This window comes from Amblyomma americanum, chromosome 1, assembly GCF_052857255.1.
Source record: "Amblyomma americanum isolate KBUSLIRL-KWMA chromosome 1, ASM5285725v1, whole genome shotgun sequence".
In the NCBI taxonomy this organism is placed as follows: domain Eukaryota; kingdom Metazoa; phylum Arthropoda; class Arachnida; order Ixodida; family Ixodidae; genus Amblyomma; species Amblyomma americanum.
In genome coordinates, this window is record NC_135497.1 from 553714410 (window position 1) to 553730041 (window position 15632).

The following is a 15632-nucleotide window of genomic DNA, read 5'->3' on the forward strand; positions in this document are numbered from 1 at the left end:
CATTTTTTTGTTGTGCACCATTACATTTCATTTATTGCACCGGCAGGTGCTGCCTGACGAATTGTACAAATGGAATGCAATGTAGCAGGAATGAATGCAACATACGGTTTCTGAATTAAAATTTATAACTTTTACAAAAGCACACATGCAACCAAGAACTGGGGGTACAGCTACACACTCCCAACATGTGCCAGTACAGAAAAAATATAAACAAACATCACCACGCACATCAATGTATGTTGCCAAATGGTCACAAACAGTTTCGCTCAACATGGAGAAATGTGAAAGCCTTTACAATGAGAGCTGCAAGCGATTGCATAAAAAAATAATTTGAAATTTGTTCAGTGCACAAAGCTGCACTGAACATAACTTCAAGCTAGACTAGTACAAGGGTGCTTCCAGTGATAGTGGTGGGCTTGAAGAGTTGCACGAAACATGGAGTCCTTCCTCCATGGCACGAAAGCAGCAGATTCCACGCCGTGTTATTGTTTTTTATGTGGCGTCTGAAATTAAACTACTGTGCGGCTGACCTAAGTGCGCAGAAAAATTTGAATGAAGGCTACATGCCTGCAGAGCAAATTTGCAAGGAGCGCTTGGTAAGAAATCGACGAAGACAACTTCTTCTGTCTTGTTTGGCGCTTACGATCGATGACAAAATGCCAAAGGGCGAAGTGTTGCAGTATGTGATGTGTGGTTGTCTGTTTCTTTTCCTTAGGAAATATAAGACGACCACGAAGTGCGATTTGCTGGGAAAAATAAAATGCTTTGCCAGCATAAGACCGTTTTGTTTATATGTAGCTGTTGCACAGAGGTTACCGCGGGAACCCACCCCTTCTGCGCACTAAATTAGCAGATTGCCTCCAACACCTGCCGCACGCATTTGCTTACCATCGGTTGTGCGATGCCGACGTGCGCCTCGTTACCAACGGAAGTTTGAAAGCCGCCCGTGGCAAATAACCGCCGTGCACATATCACCTGCCGTCGCACCGACAGCGCGCTCGCACGCGCACCTCCCAGTTCATCGGAGACTTCGTCCTACAGCCACTCCACAGTCTGCTTCAACAGTTGAAAAAGGCGCCGAAACAGCTCGTCTGGCAAGTCAAACGTGTCTTCGTGCACCCTCCTTCGCCGCTGCTCCCGCCGGGGCAGCCGCCTCAGTCGTATCGCAGCGTACACTGCCGCCATTTTCTGTCACAAACGCAACAGTCAAATTGAACGCCTCGAGATGATCACAAAAACTGTCAATTTGCGCCTGCATAATTAGGTGTGCAACGCCATCACTTCTGCCACATCCGTGACGTAATCTGCAGCCACCCATGACGCAAGAAAGCAAAATGGCCGCCGGCCACGACACACCACTAGGAGTGAGGCTAACTGATCAGTTTTTGAGAAGTTTTTGACAACTTTGCTATTTGACAGTTCCGTGATACGGCCCCAGGAGTCTTGAAAACAGTATCAGCAGAAAGCATGGGCAGTGCCCAAGACCGTTCTGCGCTTGCATCGACAGGCACCAAGTGATTTGAAAATGACTACATTGAGAACATGTCACAATGTGGGCAGGTGAAGACAAGCACAACATTGCCATAGCATCATTACAACGATAATTGGAGCATGACTACAAGGGCACTAGAAACGTCACACTTAAAAGGGAATTCATTTCAGAGCTAACATGAGTCTCTACTAATATGGAAATATATTAAATTATGAGAATGACAAGGAGACTACGCCATGCTTTCATCTGTAGTGCTTCATGCTAACTAGTCATATTTCTCACAAGTTAGCTTAAAAAGGATAAAAGGCAGCCCAACAAAATTCAACAGCAAAAACCTTACTGGACTGTTTGAATTGCTAATAGAGTTTTGAAATCCACAGATGTAAGGGTGTGTCATGAGTGAAAAAGAAAGGAGGGATGAGTAAAACACTGGAACAAAGGAAAGGCACGTTAATTGGCACATGGCACTTGAGAGAAAGAGAACAGGAAAGAAAAGAGAGTGCAGTGGTATTTTTGGAAGAGATGAAGACGACGACAACAAAACTGAAAACAAGACGGAAGTAGAAGAAAATGAAGTGGACGTATAAAAGGAGGGATGGGCGTGGACAGCAGGCGGAACATTCTAGGAGCGGGCATTGGCGCACTGCCATCAGCTACTGCAGGAGGTGCTCGATTGTGATACCAGGCGTGGTCCCCACTGGCTGGTGCACCGGTACTGTGGATCGCGACGCTGACCCTGTCTTCGGAACATGGGCCCTGTGTCAGTGCCTCTGGATCGACGACTCCACCAGCGGCTGTTGCTACCTCTCAGACCTCGTCACCAGTACGAGGATGCTCCAACGCAGACATCCAGCTAAGGCGACGCGGCAGCACCGTCTCCCTTCGCCTAATACTCCTCAACACTCCTCTCGTGGAAGAGCGGCATCGCTTGAAACAAGGTGCAACCTGGGTTTTTATCCGAATACCGCGTCCAAGATAGCGTACAAACCACCCGCGTTTGGAAGCAAGACTGTATGAGTGCGACTTTGTGGTTTACGCCTGAGGACCATTAGTGTGATAGGACTGCGGTATTTTCTGTAGCATTACCTTGGTGTATGTGTAGTGCACTGCTTTGTTTGTTGTTCATTCATGTATAAAGTGCGTCTTGAGTTTTTCCTTCCAAGCCTTCTCTCTGCTTTATAGGCTTGCACACACACAGAGCGCTTACCATTCCACACCGTAAGCACACTTTTGTGTGACAGGGTGCAAGGCTTATAGGAGCACCTCTCTGAGCTATGTGGTCAGTGGAAACTATAATGCACAGCAAATGGCTGCATAACATTCCAATGCAGATCGAACTCAAACATGCATGAGAAGAACCAGTGGGAATGTTACAGGGCTGACAAATACGTAAAGTATGGTTGGATGTGACAAAATCCTTTCTGAGCCCCAGTTTTCGATACAACTTTCCAAGAAGTCAGAGCAGCTCAGAAACTGTGGTGGCAGAAACACACTCAACATGTAAACACTTAGCGTCATATTTCTCGATGAACAGCCATTGCCACGTACACAGAACAGGTAGGATCGTTCAACCAACATTACCCACATTGACATTCCATAAGCATTACTTGTACCCTGCTATTTAACCCTTCTGCCTCTGTACTACAAAAAAGACATGAGGGAAGGAACTGGGTCAAGAAATGTACAGAACTAAAATGTTTGTATGAAAGGTAACACCTGCACACCATTGCACTTTTACTCTTTAAGCAGTTTCTACAGTTGCAGTACAGACACAACAGTTGTAAATGTGCAGTCATTCACTAAGTTCACTCAGTACGCATCACATGGCAACATGTCACAATAATTGAAGTGACCCCTCCTTCCCTTTCTGAAAAACAGAAGTGTAATACCAGCCTCGTTCTCTACCCAGGCAGTGACATGCAAGGCACCACAACAGAATGGACACGGGGACAATGCTTGTGAACCTGATTCATATTAACCTTGAGAAATTCTTGTATCCTGGGCTCGCCAAATGAAAGGTGGTGCTGGTTTTGCAGACAGATTCCTAAGAATCTCAAGACAACCGGAGTACCAAGTTAAGAATAGGCATGTTCTTGGAGGCAGGTCCAGTACTGACTGTTCTGTAGCCTGAAACGTTGAAAGCGAAAATTGCACAAACCAGCTGCGAGCCATGAAGATCTTCTGAAAGGCTGCTATGCAGTGCAGGGAGCCAAAGAGGAAGTGGTGCTGTTGTACCTGACTGCCAGAGGCATTGATGCTTTTTCATTAGGCATCAATATACTACGCAATGCTCTCCATGGCACTTGATTCAAACAGTGTCAGTCAATGATAGGCCTGGACGAAATACATCTGCACCACAGCATTGCAAAAGGGCGCAATACTAGGCTTATTTTGCAGCAGGAGGCAGACGCCACTTACAAAGATGATGTGGCGGGCTGGAGAGCTGCAGCGGAGGCAGCAGTTTAAGTCTGCTATATCGCTCAGTTGAACAAACAACTTCACGCTTGATCAGCCTGAACAAGGGAGCTGGAAAGGGCACTCACATGGCTATGACTGCAATGGTTCACTCAAGCACAAGGCATGGGTTGGCCGAGTCTGTACATAATGTGGAGCCAGGTTACGGTCTGTGCAGACTGCAAGAAAGGTAATGACTGATGATCACCCCTGTGTGGCTATACTCGTAGTGTCCAATAGGTGTGTTGGACATCTGTCAGTAATTTGCAGCTTGGTGTAAGCATAATTGCAGACCAGCAGACAACTGGGTTGTACCTTGTAATCACCTGGTATTGCCAATGTGCTTGTCGTTGATGGATGCATTCATGATTGCACAGCTCCATGGGTCCCAAGCCAGGTGCCTGCTACCTCGTCTGTTACCGGTTGTTGGCTGTTCCTCGAAGTTTACTGCCGGAAATGCGAACCACAAAGCAAACTGCAGCATACATTAAATGTCTTCGATTCAGAGCTGACCAGTTTGCTTGTGACAGTTTGTGAACAGTGGCAAGCTGTATGATATATGGTCGCTTGTATTTGTGGAAAATCTGGAACCAGGTACTGCAGGTGACAACTTTGGTGAAAGGGCACTGCAAAGTTCTGCAACTGCTTTGGCTCCATGAAAAGTATTCGACTAGTGGCAACATGGAGCACTACATGGTTGTGGGGTGCCGTTATTCCGAAGCAATGAAGACGTAGCTACACCATAAGTTTATAAAACAGCTTGCAGGGAAGTAGAATTCCACACTTTCCAATTGTTCTTCCCATCCAAGATTTCCAGCTTGCCAATGCAGGCTGCCAAACAGGCCAGTACAATGTTAGTGGATGTGAATAATCCTTGTCATGCGGGGTTAATGTTGTGCCGACTGAGCGCGAAACATCTCCTTTTGAAACTGCCACAGCCGGATTACACGGAACAAAGTAAAAAAAAACACTCACACAGGAGGAGATTCCTCTTAGTTCTCCCGCTTACATCAGTCTGCTCAAGCCAACAGCATTTCCGTGCAGTTTACCCTTCTTATAACGCACCGAGAAATTGTACCGTTGGAGAGCCAGACTCCATCTGAGCAAGCGACCATTTTTGGGGGACATCTATCGCAGCCACGTTAAATGACAATGGTCAGTCTCAAATACAAACTTTGCTCCGTACAGGCAACACGACAACTGCGCTGTCCAAACTAAACACGCGCACTCTTTTTCGGAAGCGCTGTACGCTTCCTCTCTACTGGTCAGTTTGCGGCTGATGTAAAGAACTGGGTGTTCTTCATGGTCGTAGCCAACTTGGCTTAAGACAGCACCCAGCCCTCTATCACTGGCATCACACTGGACTATGAACTCTTTCTCATAGTCAGGGGTCCTGAGCAAGGGTCGGGACACGAGTGCTTCCTTCGGGCTTTTGAAGGCGTTTTCTTTTTGGTTATCCCAACTTACGTTAGTAGGTGCTCCCTTTCGCAAGGCGTTAGTTAAGGGACTAGCCCGCTGTGAGTAGTTAGGAATATATCGCTGGTAGTACCCAACTAATCCCAAAAATGAGCGAATGGCCGTTTTCGTCCGTGGTTGCGGAAATGCCGCGATCGGGGCAATCTTTAACTCGGATGGGCTCCTAGTTCCCTGGCCTACAACGTGGCCCAAGTACGTCACCTGTGCGCAACCAAATCTACACTTTTCTGCCTTCAGTGTCAGTCCAGCCTGTCGTAAACTGGAAAACACGGTCTTTAGGTGTTCTAGACGCTCTTGCCAGGTTTCCGAAAAAATTGCCACATCGTCTAAATAAGGGAGTGCAAAGCACTGCATGTCCTTCAGTACGATGTCCATGAGTTTCGAGAAGCTGTAGGGGGCGTTCTTCAACCCAAAACTAAGCATTAAGAGTCGAAAGGTGCCCGCTGGGGAGATGAAAGCGGCATACCTGCTCGCGCTTTCTGAGAGAACTTGCCAATATCCCCGTACGAGATCGAGGGTGGAAATGAATTTCGCGCCGCTCACCCTTTCTATCCTTTCCTCTATGTTGGAATCGGGTATAGCTGATCCCTGGTAATTGCATTAAGCTTTCTATAATCCACGCAGGGACGAGGATCTTTCCCTGGGGCCTCAACAAGAATTAGCGGTGAGGTATAGTCACTTTCCGCTGGCTCTACAACCCCTAACTCCAACATGCGCTGAATTTCCGCGTCCATTATTTCTTTTTGCCGCGGTGATACCCTATAGGGTTTCGACCGTACCGGCTCATCAGAGGTGAGCTCGATTTCGTGTGTCAGGAGGTGTGTCTTTCCCAGGCGACTGCTAAATAGGTCAGCGAATTCGCTCAACAACTGCTTTAGCGTGTCGACCTGTGTCCCGCTTAGGAAATCTGCATTCACGGAGTGAGCCAGAATGTTTTCCACATTGTCACTAGCGTCCGCACCTCCCTTCCAACCCTGACTCTCGCTATCCAGCTCTTCTGGTTCATTTAGAGTCAGACTGACGATCCCGCTGCGTTCCACGAACGGCTTCATCAGATTGCAATGATAGATTCTCACCTGTTTTCCCCTGCCTGGAACCCTTAGCGCGTAATTCGTCTCCGAAAGTTTTTGCAACACTTCTACTGGACCATCCCAGTGAACTTCCAGCTTGTTTTTTCTCGATGGCCGGAGGATCATCACGCGATCGCCCGCGGTGAAACCTCGAAGGCGAGCGTTTCAGTCATAATAGACCTTGGCGGCCTCCTGGGCAGCTTTCATATTTCGATTTACTAATTCCCTCGTGCTGTTAAGGCGGTCCAGTAGCTTAAGCACGTACTCAACCACTGTCTGGTCCTCTCCTGTCCCTTCCCACATTTCTCTCAGCATCCGGAGGGGAGAGCGGAGTGCTCTTCCGTACACGAGTTCTGCTGGCGTAAACCCCGTAGCTTCGTGGGGGACTGTTCGTAAAGCGAAAAGTGTGGCCGGCAGACAATCCTCCCAGTCTGCTTTATGCTCATAACAAAGAGCGCGTAGCACCCGCTTCAGCACCGAATGCCATTTCTCTACACTGTTGGACTGCGGATGATACACCGAGCTGTGCAACAGTTTTATTCCGCATCTTTCTAGGAATGTGGTCGTCAAGGCGCTTGTAAAGACCGTCGCCTGATCGGCTTGGATTTCGGCCGGAAATCCTATTCTCGCGAACACTAACAAAAGGGCATCAACTATTTCTGTGGAGCTCAAGTCCTTCAACGGAATTGCTTCGGGAAATTTTGTGGCGGGACATAGCATAGTAAGCAAGTACTTATAGCCTGATTTCGTGTTAGGCAAAGGGCCTACTGTGTCTATTACAAGCCGGCGGAAAGGTTCCGAGATCAATGGAACAATTTTCAGTGGAGCCTTCCATGTCTCTCCCGGCTTGCCCACGCGCTGGCACGCATCGCATGATTTTACGTAGCGTTCTGCATCTTTGAAACAACCCGGCCAATAATATTCCATTAATAGGCGCTCCTTTGTTTTATTTATTCCCAGATGTCCTGCCCAGCCATTTCCGTGGCAGAGACTCAGAATGTCCGCTCTGTATTTTTCGGGCACGACCAGCTGATCAAATGTTTTGCCTTTTCTATCCTGGTAGTGTCGGTATAGTAAGCCTCCCTTCTCACGCATCGTTATGTTGCGTCTCGCGATGCCCTCTTTAGCTGTAAGGTGCAGTCTTTCCAAAGTGGGATCCTGCTTCTGTTCTTTTGTTAAGGACTCCCTGTTCACCTGCAGAAGGCGATCAAAACTATGTGATGTTGGAGATAAAACGGATCCTTCAGCGTTTTCTGATTCCTCTACCGACTTAGTGGTTGAAGTCCCTCGTCGCTCATTTGCTCGGTCAGCTGTCTGGCTTTCATTCCTCGTTGGTTCACTTCCCTCCTCATTTGATTGCAACGATATGCTGGCTGGTGCGTCTCTGGCTACCTGAGGTTCGGGAATCTGACTTAGTTGAGATGCGAGCTGACGAGTTTTCGATCTTGCTTGTATCACCCCGCTTCCGAGTTTCTGGCCTCTCTCGCGTAGCAATTGGTCTGATCGATTCGAGAAGAGGTAAGGATATTGAAGTGGCACAGCCTTCGAAACTGCGGCCTCAGTGATTAGCTCTCCAAACGGTCCACAAATTATCACTCTAGCTATGGGAAGGCATACACTGTGTTCTTCTACTGCCTGTTTTATCCACGAGACTTCTCCCGTAAAATCGTCCACTGACACGTAAGACGGGTGGACAACGTCCATCGTCGCGGCGCTATCACGAAGCACCCTGCACGGTTTCCCGTTAACGTGCAGCTCGTGCAGGTATGGCTTAAGGAGCTCTAGATTCTCGTCGTTATCCTCGACGCACGAGAACGCCAAACGTGGCTTTGTACACTTGGCTGCAAAGTGCCCGACACCATTGCAGTTGTAGCAACGAAATGGCCTACTAGCCTCAAACTCTTTTTTCGCGGCTTTGTCTGCTCCGTCTCTTCGCCTGTTCTTCACGCTTTTCTGGCGCTACCTTCGTTGCCTCTGATTGCTCCGAACTTCTAACACTTCGCGTCTTTCTGCTAGGCCCTTTATCTCGCATCGCGTTTCGAGCGTGTGACGCACCCTCTTCAGTGCTCAACCTTCTGCGCGAAACGTACTCCTCTGCTAGCTCAGCGGCCCTTTCAACTGTGTCGACTTTTTCCCTGTCTTGAACCCACAGTTTCACCACTTGGGTAATGCTTTGGTAAAATTGCTCAAGGCAAAAACAATGATTTTGTCTCGGCTTTCATAAACCTCGGCTCCTTTTAGCCACTCTAGCAGATTCGTCTTTAGTCCATACGCGAAATCCGGATAGCCCTCGCTATCGTTTTTCATTGCGTTCCTGAAGCGCTGTCGGAAAGCTTCGGCTGACAGCCGGTACCTTTTTAGCAGGCTGGCTTTGACTTTTTCGTAGTCAGCTGCGTCTTGTGTGCGAAGTCTCACTATGACTTCAGCTACTTCACATGGCAAGAGTGTCAGAAGCCGTTGCGGCCATGTACTGCGAGCAAAGTTCTCCCTTTCGCAAGTTCTCTCAAAGTTTCCCAGGTACAATCCTATGTCCCTTCCACTTTCATAGGGCTGCATGAATCTGTTCATTCTATATGATTGTACATCGCTTGCTCTTTCAGGAGACCCGGCTCTCGAACTGTCGCCTTTTTTTCGATTTTCGCTTTCAAGCTGCAATCGCTTTAGATTTCTTTCTTCTTTTTCAGCTTCCCACTTTTGCCGTTCTTTCTCTTTTTCCCATTCCGCTTCCCTTTTTCTTTTTTCTTCCTGTACCAAATTCCACGTATCTACCAGCTGATCGTCATCTACGTGTTTTTCAATTGTCTTGCATATTTCAAGTTTTGTAATTTTTCCCTGTACTTCTATTGACAGTTCCTCGCATAACAACAGCAAGTCCGACTTTGACAATTTCATAAGGTCCATGACAATGCCTTCTCCGCTTTGGCAATGCTATCTTCAAAATGTCGTGAGATTACCCTTTCTCAATTGACATACACTTCCCAGTGATTCTAGATTATTCTCTCAAAATCTGAAGCCTGGCGAATCCTATAGCAAAATGCCGAAACGCTTACCAGTTGAGAAAGCACGATGTCGCACGGTCCATCCCAGCTGCTGCCAACCAGTTGTTAGAGACGAGGGGTCCTTGAGTGAGCTGACTCTCAGCACCGCAGGTCCCTTCTCCGAATGACGTTGTCGGACTTGGTTATGAAGGAAACTGTACAGGGGGTTTATTTTACATTATTTACAAGATTTTGGAACCCATTGGAGGGTGATGGGGGAAGGTCGGAGGATCTGAGAACATCTGAGGATGATCGAGGATTGCTTTCTCACGGCACTCGTCGTCCGGTTTAAAAAGGGTCCGGTCCCTAGGATTCCCCAGGTTCGAGGAAGTCTTCGCCAGGTTGGGCGTGGCCTAACTTGCGTTGTCGTACACACACACCACTTTACATAGGGACACGCCCCCGTCACATGCCTCGCCGGAGAAAGAGGGTGCCGCTGGACAATCGCCCCCACCAGAGAGAGCGTTGTCTTCGCGTCCGAACGACAGTTCTCACGCTCCATCCGGACACGTCTTCCGGGAAGTCCGAATGGGCGAGGCGCCGGCGAGCAGGCACAGTTGAAGGGGTGAGTCACCCCCTGCTCGGTTCTGGCGGTCGCTAACTGCCTCCGTGCCACACGGTCGATCTTCCGGGAACAATGTTGTTTTCAAACGGCAGTGGAATCCTCCGTCTCGAATCCAATAAACCTCGCGAGGACCGGCCGTGGGAACCCAGATGCCTATCGCCGTGCAGGGACCCCGGCTGCAGGTGTCCTGGCCGAATACGCAGCTGAATCAGACCACCGGCTGTCGCCAGAAACCTTACAGTGGTCAATAAAGTACCTCTTGTGTGCCAGTGCATTCCTCAAGTTTTAGCATATGGCAGGGATCCAAAAAAGCTGCCACTGGTTCCTGGGTAGCTGGGTGTCGAAAGGTTGTTTTTAGGTCTCCCACATGTTGGAAATCGCACCCAAGCTCTTGCAACATAGCCAGATTTGCGGGCGCCCCGTCACAAGTCAGTGAAGCAACCATAGCTCCAGCATCATGTGCCTTATGAAGGCACTGGGTGACAAGGTTAGCCCTCTGTGTTCCAATTAGGCCATCAACTAGGAAGTACCCAAGGGGCAACTTCCATCGCCCATTAATAGCCACAGCCAATATAACGAATGCAGCCTTTGCTTGTGGCAGAGTCGCTGTCAATGCCACTGCCAAAGTCAACAAGCCCTTCAAAGTTGCGTTTGTTCCACTGGATGTTTTGCCGAATAGCCATTTCATCAACCATGAGGCTGCAAACTGTTCGGTGCCCCTTGCTTGCTGTTTCAGCACACTTCATTTTTAGTGCATTGAAAGCTTCTGTTGAAAGTCCTGCCTGGCCATCAACAGTCTCGTACCATTTTCGCAGAGTTCTGGGATGTGGGAGGCACGTGTCAAAAACTTTCCTGACATACTGATAGGCTCGTGGGGAATAGAAATTTAAAGTTAAGGCAAAAGTTCTCAGTTCAGGGGAGTACTGCTTTGGAGTGCCAATTCCACCATGCTTTCCGACTTGTCTTTCAAGTAGGTGCTTATTTACTTTACCCAGGCCATCTAAAACAGACACTTGCTCTGTCAGGAGGATATTCTCCGTAGTTAAAGCTGACAGAACAGATTTTCGTTCCGCATTTTTCTTTTGCAGTCTCCGCCCTGTTTGCTGCAGCCTTTTTATGCTTTTTCTTGACTGAGCATGCATTGCAGAAAACCATGCAGCCCTTGCTCTCAAGTAAGCTTTTTCGGGTGTGTCCTCCTATGAAGAGAGATAGAAAATGCAATGCATCATTAGAACAATGCACACCCAAGCCTTGCATACCACAGTTACAACAGTGTGCACATATAAAACACAAAGCACTCTGAATGTTCCATTAAAAGAATGAAGGAGCTCAGTTAATCTTCTCGTCCTACTTTAATATCAAAGTGCTTCACCTCTGATGGAAATGCTCAGCATGCCATCACTCACAACGCACAGAAAATTCACTTGATCATCTTTTTCTCGCACATTGTACCATAGCAACAGATCATTTGCCCTGCCACATATTTTACCAGCACCTCACCTCGCATCAAGCCGGTAATGCCTACAAGGGTAACCCTGTTTTTGTCCAGATGGAAAAGTACAAAAATTCACCTGTAACCTTAATGATGAAAGAATGCAATGATTTACCTTCCAGGATTGCCATGATAACAGAGTCTTTGTTATTTCAGTCAGGATCACTTTCTGATATGGATTCCTCACACTTTCAGTAACAAAATTTGATTTCTCAGATGACTAATTCGCACCTGCTGTTTATTTTTTCTTTGTGAATTTTCGTAAGAATATTTACTTGGCAATGATGTTTCTCGACTTGCACCTGAGTGCCGTACCTGCGCTGCTTTTTTGTTTTTGAAACAATTTTGTTCCGCTTTGAGTCCCCCCCATCTCCCCCTATGTAATGCCCCTAGTGGACCCTTAGGGTACTTGAATAGATCAATAAATGAAGCTGTGACTCACCGATTCTCCTCTGGTAGATGGAGAGGTGTCCAAGAACAAGATTCCATAATGTGCTCCTCAGCTTGATATGCAGGCCACTCACACACTTAAAAATTCATTGCATACAATATACCATGCAGATCAGTTAGTAGATATTAGTAAAAATTGCCACGGCGAAATCAAGCTAAGTCCATTCACACAGTCTGGGTGCCTGCACATGCTGTGTTAAAGATTATGCTAATAATGCATGCTGTGGATGGGCCACTACGCTATCAAATACGCTCTTGGCATATGCACAAGCATTTGACATTCATGGTGTTGAATTCTGCTTCAGAAATAGGCACATTTGACAGGTCCATTTACCATTGCTGGCCTCCTTCTTCGTGGCGTCCCAACAGAGGCTGGGGCGGTTGGCAAAGTCGGAAGTTCTGCATAAGATAAACTGTTTAGTAATGCAGCCCACCTTAGAATGCCTGTTGCCCTGTTCTCCTCCGCCATGCATCAAGGCATAAGAAGGAAAGCAGGACATGAGGCTAATCACAAAATTACTCGGCATGCCCACTACTGGGCCACGCAACAGCTTCAGTGCATATGTACTCAATGCCTTTCGATGTCACTGCAAAAGAAAAACGCTCGCACATTGTTAAACTCATATCACCTAGCATGTTAAGGTAATGTTATATGTCTACACATTTTATTTTTATTATACACTCAAACTGTTGCACAGGGTTAATGGCACAACTGTGTAGAAGCGTGAATACATACAGCTTTAAAAATTATTGCATTAAATTTTGTGTCGTGCAATCTCCTTTTCTGAATGCCCACTGGAACTGACGTTAAAGAGGTTGGCATGTACCCATATAAGAAGTATTTCATGAAAACTTATACAAGGAACAACTGAAAAAGAATAAAACATGACAGTACAAATTTTTCATGTAGCACGCATGCCAGTTTGCACCGAATACTTTCTACATAGCTGTCAATGACCTTGTCCAAAATCAGTAAAACCAGTTTGGAATAACGTGAGAAAATTTTGTAGAAAAGATATCACTGACCTGGTGGAGTATGTCTTGCATAGCCAAATTTTTGTTGATACTGACAGATTATTTGTAGTGGAACTCTGACGAGATGACTATATTGATTTGTGTAACGAACATAAGCAATGAAGGCACATGAAAGAATATTGTGGCAGTTATTAATGTGCTTATGTGGTTCCACAAAAAGGTACCATCCTATATGAAGGATCTTTGCAGAACCTACTGCACTCTGCTACTGTCTCCGGTAAGCACGGGGCCTGACAAACAACTGCAGGTTCTACTGCACTTTACATTGCAGAATTGCAACGACATCCTACCTCATGCAGTGAGTAAACCTGGATGGAAACCACACAGGACGATATGAAACTTACTGGCGTAAGTTGAAAGGCTTGAGATGGCCCTGGCTGAATGTCCAGCATTGTGGCCACATCCATAGATGCCTGTAAAAAAATTTTGTTCAGGAGAAATGTGTGTGTACCGAGACATAACAAGCGTTCAGTTTTAAGCACCTAGTGAAAAGTGGAGAAGCATCACACTACCAGACCGTTTTGAGTTATCTCTGAAGGAATAAAGATATGACTGGTGTGCTGAGGTGGCTTGGTCAAAACTTCCTCTGAGCCTGCGCCAGGAAGCTTTCTTTTACATAAAAATTCACCCGTTTCGTGACTCGTGCTGCGAGATAAACTCAGACACTGTCAATCTTCTAGCAGTTGCTGTCACAAAATGGTATATCGTAACATACCTGTTGTGATGGGCCTGGTAGTTTCCTGGCTTTCAGTGACATCCATAGGTGCCTGTGAAAAAAAATTTTATTCTTGAGAAATATGCTTCTACCAAAGCATAAGATGTATTCAGTTCTAAGCAACTACTGAAAAATAGAAAAGCATCACACTGCTAGGCTGTGTTTTCAGTTCTGTCAAAAGGATTATAAAAATGACTAATGTGTTGAGGCGATTCAGAGAAAACTTCCTCTGAGCCAGTGCCAGGATGCATTCTGTTACAGAAATCTGTTTTTGGTCGCTCGTGCTGCGACATAAACGCAGACACTGTTGTTCTTCGACTTGATGCAGTCACAAAATTGCATATTGTAAAATACCTGTTGTGATGGGCCTGCCAAAGTCTCCTGGCTTTCAGCGACATCCATAGGTGCCTGTAAAAAAAAATTTATTCTGGAGGAATGTCATCATCGTCATCATCAGCCTGACTACGCCCACTGAAGGGTGAAGGCCTCTCCCATGTCTCCAATTAACCCTGTCCTTTGCCAGCTGCGGCCACCGCATTCCCACAAACTCCTTAATCTCACCCGCCCACCTAACTTCCTACCGCCCCCTGCTACACTTGCCTTCTCTTGGAATCCACTCTGTTACCCTTAAGGACCAGCGGTTATCTTGCCTTTGCATTACGTGCCCTGCCCAAGCCCACTTCTTCCTCTTGATTTCAACTAGGATGTCAATAACCCACGTTTGTTCCCTCATCCACTCTGCCTACTTCTGGTTTCTTAACGTTACACCTGTCATTTTCCTGTCCATAGCTCACTGTGTTGTCCTTAACTTAAGCTGAACCCTCTTTATTAGCCTCCACATTTCTGCCCCATAGATGAGTACCGGTAAGATACAGCTGTCGTAGACTTTTCTCTTGAGGGATAATGGTAAACTGCCATTCATGATCTGGGAGAACCTGCCATATGCGCTCCACCCATTCTTATTCTTCTAGTTATTTCCGTTTCATGATCTGTATTAGCGGTCACTACCTGCCCTAAGTAGGCATATTCTCTTACTACTTCCAGCACCTCGCTACCAGTTGCGAACTGCTGTTTCTACTTTGGTTTTCTGCATATTATTTTTTAGCCCCACCATTCTGCTCTGCCTGTCTAACTCATTGATCATGCTTTGCAGTTCTTGTCCTGAGTGGCTTAGCAAGGCAATGTCATCAGCGAATCGCAAATTACTCAGGTATTCTCCATTAACTCTTATCCCAAATGTTCCCATTTCAGGCCGCGGAATACCTCCTGTAAACAGGCAGTGAATAGCATTGGCGAGATCGTGTCTCCCTGCCTGACACCCTTCCTTATTGGAATTTTATTGCTGACTATATGGAGGACTATGGTAGGCGTGCAATCGTTATAAATATCTTCCAATATTTTCACATAACACTCTTCCACACGCTGATTCTGCAGTGCCTGCATGACAGTTGAGGTTTCCACTGAGTTAAATGCTTTCTCGTAATCAATGAAGGCCATATATAGGGGTCGGTTATAATCTGTGCATTCCTCTATCACTCACTGATAGCGTGAACATGATCTATTGTTGAGTATCTTTTACGAAAGCCTGCCTAATTATTTGGTTGATTAAAGCCTAAGGTTGTCCTGACTATTAGCGATTACCTTAGCAAATACTTAGTAGGCAATGAACAGTAAGCTGATCGGTCTGTAATTCTTCAAGTCCTTGACGTCTCCTTTATAAAGATAATGTTAGCATTCTTCCAAGCTCCTGGTACTCTCGAGGTCACAAGGCATTGCATATATAGGATGGCTAGTTCTACTAGCACAATCTCCCCTCCCTCCTTCAACAAATCTGCTGTTACCTGA

At 46.6% G+C, this 15632-nt stretch overlaps 1 protein-coding gene across 2 annotated transcripts in view; it reads right to left on the reverse strand.

The window, feature by feature from the left end:
• Positions 1-15632, reverse strand: part of LOC144116333 (uncharacterized) — a 22183-nt gene continuing 6551 nt past the window's right edge. Inside the window, exons 4-11 of one of the 2 annotated variants that reach the window (XM_077651079.1) lie at positions 14142-14195; positions 13788-13839; positions 13417-13485; positions 12372-12436; positions 9543-10282; positions 4262-4393; positions 4036-4125; positions 1-3619 (exon numbers count right to left, since the gene is read on the reverse strand). In XM_077651079.1, coding sequence (XP_077507205.1) covers positions 10022-10282; positions 12372-12436; positions 13417-13485; positions 13788-13839; positions 14142-14195 — 501 coding nt within the window. In that variant the 3' untranslated portion in view covers positions 1-3619; positions 4036-4125; positions 4262-4393; positions 9543-10021. Of the gene's footprint in view, positions 3620-4035; positions 4126-4261; positions 4394-9542; positions 10283-10935; positions 11292-12029; positions 12115-12371; positions 12437-13416; positions 13486-13787; positions 13840-14141; positions 14196-15632 lie in introns of those variants that run through there. The other variant, XM_077651078.1, reaches the window with a different exon arrangement.